Source organism: Mastigoproctus giganteus, chromosome 9 (assembly GCF_048544385.1).
Source record: "Mastigoproctus giganteus isolate SK-2022 chromosome 9, ASM4854438v1, whole genome shotgun sequence".
Classification (NCBI taxonomy): Eukaryota; Metazoa; Arthropoda; class Arachnida; order Uropygi; family Thelyphonidae; genus Mastigoproctus; species Mastigoproctus giganteus.
This window is the reverse complement of record NC_143583.1, coordinates 162781775-162790380: the sequence shown is the minus strand read 5'-3', so window position 1 is coordinate 162790380 and position 8606 is coordinate 162781775. Positions and strand designations below refer to the sequence as shown.

At 38.8% G+C, this 8606-nt stretch overlaps 1 protein-coding gene across 1 annotated transcript; it reads left to right on the top strand.

Annotated features, from left to right (window-relative positions):
• The first annotated feature begins 2174 nt into the window (after nucleotides 1-2174).
• On the top strand, nucleotides 2175-4445 carry LOC150080856 (innexin inx2-like). The gene has a single exon (XM_090381053.1). The coding sequence runs from the start codon at nucleotides 2287-2289 to the stop codon at nucleotides 3403-3405; it is 1119 nt and encodes a 372-aa protein (XP_090237179.1). The 5' UTR covers nucleotides 2175-2286; the 3' UTR covers nucleotides 3406-4445.
• The last annotated feature ends 4161 nt before the right edge of the window (nucleotides 4446-8606 follow it).

Genomic DNA, 8606 nt, shown 5'->3' with positions numbered 1-8606 from the left:
TCGGACCTACAGAAATCGGGAAATTATTATTTTGTAATAACCCGACTCCCAGTGGAGGCATTTTCATGAAATTTTATATTTAACTCTGTTAGAAAGTTAAAGACAGTTAATATGTAGAGCAATTCTAAATTTCATTAAAATAAGAATTAACAAAACCAATAAATCCGGTAATTATTATTTCTTTGTCCGTCCGTTCGCATGTAATAACAGGATTCACAGTGGTGAATTTCATAAAATTTTATATTTGGCTTAAAACTACACAAAAGCAACAAACAAAAGTTGTTGTTTTTGTGCTAATTTTTCTTCTGCTTTATTTATTATAAATTATGAATTGTAACGCGCACAAAAGTCATTAACGTAATTAGCAAAAACATTTTGGTGGTGCCAGGTGCGGGTTCAATAATGGGAGAGATTATCGATTACGGCTTTTTCCGGATGCGCCCCTATGCGCATACAATACATTTCCAACTTAACCTTTATTATTTCCACCCAACTAGAATGATAAAGATTCAACGACTTAAATGCAATTCCAATTTATATCGATAGATGGACATAAATTCTGCACTGAATCTGTAGAACTAACTGTATGCAATGAGAAAAAAAAAAAAAAAAAAAAAAAATTGATAAAAGTTGCGCAATGAATTTAATTATATTTTCATTAGCTGTTCGGTTTTTATGAGGAAGGTCACCGTAAGTACATGCAAGAGAAATTTTATTCACTGCGATAATCTGAGGCTTCGCGATCAGCATCTCATTCACCTTTGGTCTACAAATTTTAAATAGAATATTAACTATTTACAACCATGACATGAGTTGGCAGATAATATTTGCTGCAATACGCCCTTTTGGTTAAACAACACACACTGTGGTGTTGCGTGATTGCGCAAATTAAATGACACTGCACAGTTTTATTTTATTTTTTTGTACAAAGTAACTTTGTGTGCGTTTTAACTGAAGTTGCAAATTGTAACAGGGAAGACAAATTCTGCCTGTCCTCAGAAGCAAGGCAAAATAAAATAAATAAATGCGAACTGATCGTATGACCAAACCACGTTCGTACATTTTCTTGGCAAATGGCAATGATGGAAGACTTGAGGTTCACTGATGATTGAAACGTTTGTTCACCATACCGAGTTCCTCGTTTTAGTTCACAAGAAAAATTTTAAATGTTTAATAAAGGAATAAAATAAAATAAATTATTAATAAAATGTGGCAGGACTGAGTACGCTTATAAGTTTTACTGTACTCTTCTCCCGACCCCTTAAATAAAGCGGGTGCTGTCCGTCTTGGTGCGCAGTATTCCTCTAAAAATAAGAGACAGCTGCGTAAACCATTCGGCAGCGAATTACTACGATTATTTTAAATAATTTTAATATCAAATTTGTGCTCAAGGACAGGTCATTATTTAATGAGCGCTTAACTTACCAGTTAATTAGAAGTTGGGGGGGGGGACTAAACAACATCAAAGTATTGTAATTTCACAGAAGCCTGAAGAAGTTTGACACTAATATGAAATCCCCCCCCCAAAAAAAAAACAGAAGGGGAAAAAAATCTTAAATCACTGAAATGTCAGCCTGTACCGGATCACCATTGAATCAATACAAGCCCAAACTTTCTTTCTGAGTTGTGCATGCTACTCGCTTCACAATACTGTACACGTACTTGAAACTGCGTTAAAATCGCAGTCTGAGACTCGCATAACAAATTTTCATCACGAATGGCAGTGTTCGACTTAGAAATTCTCCTATTCCTAATGTGAAACAAGAGTTTTTACATCAAGTACATTAAAACTGGTATATTTCGCAACCTTTATTCAATGTTACTCTGACCACATTAATTCTACGAAATGTCTAAGAATGTTGGTTGCGCCATCGCAAAGAGGGTGAGATAGTTGAAGTGCTAATTTATTTACCAATATATATATATCTCAAAGATAAAGCGCGTTTTTCACGCATCACGCTTTCCTGTGTCAACGCTGACCCCTTGGAGGTCACGCGCAATGTTCTTGTTTCACCATCCACCCCCTTTATTTATTTCCCCCCACGGAAATGACCCATCTCTCTCCTCACATAAATGTCGCTGACGTCATGACGTTTACGGCCCCGCGCATGAATATCGAAATAGGCTGTCCCGCCAATAGTGGTGCTTGTTTGAGCCATGAGGAGTGAACCACTGTGTTACAGGGGCGTCATGTAGCACGAGATCTGCACAGTCCACTGTCTCAGCCGTTGAGTGATAACTTGTCTACTCTCCACGTGCGCGTGTGCCTGACGGCCGTAGGTCACAATGTTCGGCCTGTTTGCTTCGCTGACTGCTCTAGCCAAATATCGACCCACGTGTTCAGAAGGACTGATCTTCCGACTTCATTATAAGTGGACAGTGTTGTTTTTGTTTTCTGCTAGCCTTCTTGTAACCTGTCGTCAATATTTTGGAGATCCTATCGATTGTATCCAGAATGACGACATACCTCACAACCTTTTAGATACCTACTGCTGGGTTCATGCAACGTTTACACTTCCGGAAGCTTGGAATAAGACAGTGGGGGTGGAAGTCCCTCATCCAGGAATCGATCGTTCTAACAGTCCCCAAAGGAAAGTGTATCATGCCTACTATCAGTGGGTCTGCTTTGTTCTTTTCCTACAGGCCATCATGTTTTATCTACCACGGTGGTTATGGAAAATTCTAGAAGGTGGACGTCTAAAAGATATCCTTCTCGACTTTCAGTTGCCTATAGTAGATCCTTCCAAGACAAAGGAGCATAGGACACTGTTGGTTGACTATTTGAAAAGCAACTGGCATCACCACACCAAATATGCAGTGTGTTATCTGTCGTGTGAAATTTTAGCATTGGTGAATATCGTAGGCCAAATGCTGCTAATGGATTCTTTCTTGGGGGGAGAGTTCACTACATTTGGAGTTCGTGTCTTCCAGTTTACTGGTTGGGATCAATATTATCGCACCGATCCTATGGTGCAGGTATTTCCTCGTATGACGAAATGCACCTTTCACAAGTTCGGTTCTTCAGGAGATGTCCAGCGTCACGATGCTCTCTGCATTCTTCCCCTAAACATCCTCAATGAAAAGATCTTCGTCTTCTTGTGGTTCTGGTTTGTCATTTTGCTGTGTCTGACTTGCTTTACCCTCGTTTACCGTGCAATCGTCATATTGCTCCCCATCCTACGCTACTTCTTGTTAGTGGTTCGCGCGCCCATTGCCGGGAAGAGAGCGCTAGAAGTTATTGTGTACCAAGCGAAACCCGGAGATTGGTTCATTGTGTATCTCCTGGCAAAAAATATGGACTCAGTGCACTTCAAGAACTTAGCGGTGGATCTTGCCAAAGAACTGGAGGAAGGAGGGGAGAGTCTATTAAGGGAAGTGGATAACGGTAAACCTTTCGCTGTGTGACCCAATTTCTCATAGGACTATATCTGTGGACCACACTAGTCATAAGATTTCGAGGTTTGTAGGGAATTTTTATATTTTTTTAAGGCTTTATACAAGTTAGGCTGCCATATTAGTGATTCAATGCAATGTAGCAAGTGCTGGCTATTTAAGTGAGCAAAGTTCCTTTTCATCGTGCATTACTCATCTGGACTGCTACTTCAAGTGCATATCCTAACAGTAAGTCCAATTTCTGTGTTTGGTTAAAAGAAATCGAAATACAGCGAATTCAGTATTTGAGCGGTAGAAAGAGTGTGGTCGAACGACTTTATTTAGAAGTGTGCGTTTTGGATTTTCCGCCTTTCTTTACTATTCTCGGGGGGAAAAAAGTGATTAAGAAAGGTAGGCAGCTAAGGAACTTCCGTTGCAGAACTCTCCATAGTTTGTCACCGAGAAGATCCCCACCTGTTTCACTTCGAATATGAAATCCCCACAGTTGACGCGTTATACTACCTTTTTTCCAGGAGTGGTTTTGCACAGTCAGTTTTCATATCTTTAGTTACAGAAACTACATTCAACCTAGCAAGTAGAGGAGTCTTTTATGAGTTGTACTTTTTTGGAAGTGGGGAATTTCTGTGTAGTTATTGAGATCACTTCCGCGAACTGGCTTTTTCATCTTCATCCTGCAGCAGGCGACGTTATTGGTAAAGAACAGAAAAAATATAGTTCCTTTTTTTCCCTCTGCCATACGAACTGGGAGACTGATTCTGTAATATTTTTATGCAAAAAATTGTCATGCAAGTGTTCTTCGACGCGAACCATTAGAAGAGGTACGCGCTGTTGAAATGTTTAGTTTTCGTCATTCCTGAAAGACAGCATTTAAAGTGTTTTTCTATTTGCACCTGACAAAATACGGTTGCTTTAATAAATAAATTATTTTCTGTTAGCGTCTGTGTTGGATGTACTCAGTTTAGGTAATCACTGCTATGAATCAATATCGTAGTAATTAAATGTTATATTTATGGATATGGAAATACTGTTAATAAAATATTTTTGGATTTAAATTTTTCATTTGGTTTTAAATTAGAAACAGCCACTTAAAAAAAATTCTCATTGTCACTTTAATTCCGTGCATAGACATTTTTTGCTGACTTCATCGAAATTTCAATAATGGCATGATGAGAAAAATGTATTTTAGCCAATTGAACGTTAGTGATAGGAAGATTCATATCTTAAGCAGATATTTCCCAAAAATATCTGCTAACTTTCCTACTCTTTAAAGAAAGGCACCGAACCTTGCCGAAAACTTTACGAAAAGTGCTTATTAAATATTGCGTGCAATTTTTCATTTGATTTTCAGACGAAATCTAACTTTTTGTCAAAATCAAATTCAATAAAATGCTTCTTTTAGTTTTGAATATTACGATATTAAATTTAAATGAATGGTTTTTGAACATAATGTGTCCAACTCTTTTTCGTGTGTTTTTGTTTCGTAATCTAATCAATTCCGGGCAGACATTTGTATCTGTATATTGGAAAAATAAATAAATAGCTCATATATAATGCGATCAGCGAGTAGTATATCAACGGTGTAATGTGCTCCTCAGTGATTTGAAGTCGGACAACCCTCCTATAGATCACATACTGGCTATGGCATCCCAATGCAGAAGACAGTCGCTACTAGCAGCCCTCGTGTATACGGCAAGGTAGGTTTCCAATGTTACACATTCTCACGTGATTTATTATTACTTTTATATACAGAGTGTCTCAAACACGGAATGAGTTCCTCATATGTAGACAATGTCTTATCTCCGGAATGTCTTATCTCCCGCAGGTGATTTCCTTCATCACAAGGTACTGACAGAATCCAGTGGTTTCCATTCCGACCGTGTACTCAAATCAGGAGCAAGGGGATATGTACTTTGTACGGTTTGGAGGACGGCAATGCTCTGTAGGCTCGTCGTTTGTACCACGAAAGGTTCCCAAAACGAAGATGTCCAGACAGGAAAACGTTTGAAAGTATCCATCTACGCCTTTATGAACATGGGACCTTTTATACCTCGTGCTGCCGACAGAGGACGACGAGATCTACGACTCCTAAGGTAGAGGGGTGGACTAACTGCCTGGCCTCCACGATTCCCCTGATTTAAACCCACTAGATTTCTTCTTGTGGGGCCATTTAAAGTCATTGGTGTATTCTGCTCTGGTAGCTGATGTGGAAACTCTCCGCAATCGAATTGTGGCAGGTTGTGAGACAATACGAAACATGCCAGGAATTTGGCATCGTCTTCGCGAGTCCACGAGACGATGCTGTGAGGCCTGTATTCAGGCAGAAGGTGGACATTTTGAACAATTACTATAAGGTGATGTGAACAGTTAAGTGTCATAGACAGACCTTCAAAACTCGGAAACAAAGCATTTCGAACTACGTTGATATAAAATATTTTTACTGTCTACATATGAACTAATTCCTGAAGTTATGCCACGTATTTTTGAGACGCCCTGTATATAAAGCCTGTATATAAATAGTGAGTTTCTCTCATCAGTAAAGTCAGCACCTGGTGTTTACTGTATAGTTCTGCCTATAAGTCTACCTTTGATGCTCTAAAATTTTAAGCTTGAGTAAAAGTACAGTACTCGCTTTTATTTATAAGTTTAGAAAGACATGAATTGATAACAATATCTCAAAAAAATTATATTGTTTGCTCGCCTTTTAAAAACGAAGTTATCGTTTTCATAAGATTAACAGTTAATGGAATTCGTCGGATATTAATGTTTTCGAAGAGTAAACATACATACATTTGAAGATTGTCAATTTATAATAAGAAATTTGCTTCCATAGTGAGGACTTATTAGCAGTACGGTAGCGAACAGGCAGTGGCTTAGTAATAACCTCCCAGAGGGAGAGGACCTTGTTGGTAGCACAAATGGTATATTCACAGTCAGTGGCGTAGGCAATTGCCTCCGGCCCCGGGCTTTAGGGGCCCGGTGTCTTTGGCGGTCTTCTGTTTTTGCCTCCGGGCCCGAAAAAGGGTAGCTACGCTAGTGTAATCAGTCCTCCCCATAGCTGAGTTCGAATCCCGTCAATTACTTGTTGCAAATTATTTTAGGGCAAAGGCCTCATGCTACGAAGTAGAAAGACTAACGTATAGGTTAGTGCAGAGGTTCCCAAACTGTCGGTTCACAGCGTGCTTAGTGTCCCAGTAATTTTTTCACGGCACCCCTAGGCCAAAAGAAATACCTAATACAAGAACACCTTTTAATATATACCTATATAAAAATCTTATTCTTTATATAGAGGTACTAAATAAAGATCAATTACAGATCACCACAAAATTAAAAAGATACGGTATAATGGATACAGTACGCCTTTTTATAACGAAATAAATGTATAAATTTAAAAAAATAACTTTAAGTAACTTAAACCGAAATTACACGGCACCCCAAGAATATTGTTGCGGCACCCCGGTTGAAAACCACCCGGTTAGAGAAAAGGCATCAGTTTTAATCGTATTGATCTACTATAGTAGTTAAATTGGCATAGTTTTGATTACATCTCATATAAGGGAATGCTGCACATAAGGGAGACTACATGCGCTTGTCACTTTACTTGCAGTTCACTGGGGAGTGAATAAAATGTCACAATGCAAACTTTTAAAAGAAAGAGGATATAATTGAATTAAAAAATGGGCAGTGAATCTTTGTGCAGTTCTTTCGTATCGAAGGGTGGTCGAAGCGAATGCATGAACAAGGACGAATTTTCAAGACAAAACTTAAGTGTCGACTTATACGCCAGAGTATACGGTAACTAAAATACTATACTCTGAGTAATAACTCTGTATTCCTGCGCCGGGAGCAAAATAAAAAAAATTGCTCCCCATAAATTTTCTTTTGATTTCAAGAGAATACAAGAACATCAACCTATTTAACAATCACCTGAGCTAGAACTCTGCTACTAAATCAGAAACTGCAGAATGCATGTGTCTCTCGCTCATTTTCCAGTATTTCAAAGTTATTTTTAAATCCTAGGTTTTTGCACCCCTGCGAATCCGCCCAAAGTGAGTTCCCCATTCTACCCACTCCAGTTACGGTCCCAACTACGCTTCTTCGCCCTAAAGTAAACGGTAAAAGCAACCCCCTTCATACACTGATTAAAAAGAGGCGCCCAATTGAGTAATTCCCGCACTTTACTTACTTGTATTCAATAATTTAATATTTAGGTTGACAAGATAAGATGCTTAATATTTCATTATTTTGTGTGGTGTTCAGATACAAAAAGGATGTTACACTGAAATTAAAAGTTGCAAGTTCACAGCGCTCTACTTATGTGAAAACCGTACATTAAATTTATAAAACTAATGAATAATTGTGTACAGTACTGATAATAGAATATATACACCCTTCGTCAATGGCCAAAACCAAGTCTGTGGGCATAAAACAAAGATAACATATACCCAGGACTGTAGTGGAGGGTATACGCCGTATACCCACTGGATTTTTTTTTTTTTTTTTTTAGGTGAATCGCGTATACCTTCTGGTTTTTGAAAGACTTGAAAAAATAAATATTATTAAAAAATTTAACATAAAAACATTCATAGAGTAGTATACCTTCTGTTAATTTTACGACTACAGCACCGTATATACCGCATATCCACTTTATTAGGTACACCTACCTAATAGCAACTAGGTTCCCTTTCAGCCCTCAGAAGGGCTAGGTTCGTCATGGCATGGATTAAAAAGATGTCAATAGTGTACTACAGGGATAGTGGTTCAAGTGCTGCTCAGAGCCCATTCTACCTCATCCTGGAACTGTAAAATTCGAATGATATCTGGCGACTGAAGAAGCCGCTGCACTAGCTGAATTCGCTCTCATGTTCCGCACAATGTCCTGTTAGAAGAAGTCATTTGCAGTTAGATACACTGCAGCTATAGTAGTTGTATCGTCGCAAATTCTGTACAAACCAAGCCAACTTAACCCATGGGTTAAAGCATTAACACATTGGAACATGAAAGCGACAGTTCCATAGAATTAGCAGAGTATAAGTGCCAATGGCGTTGCGACTGTTTGGTAGGCAACTGCCTACCAAACAGTCCACCCGACACGTCACCATGGCTCTCCACAATGCTCTGTTACGAGCCCCTTCCTATGGTCCATTGTCTTGGATTGCGGTAGGTCCGACTGCATCGCCTGTACAGACGATTTAATCGTCACTGTCCCTGCGAAC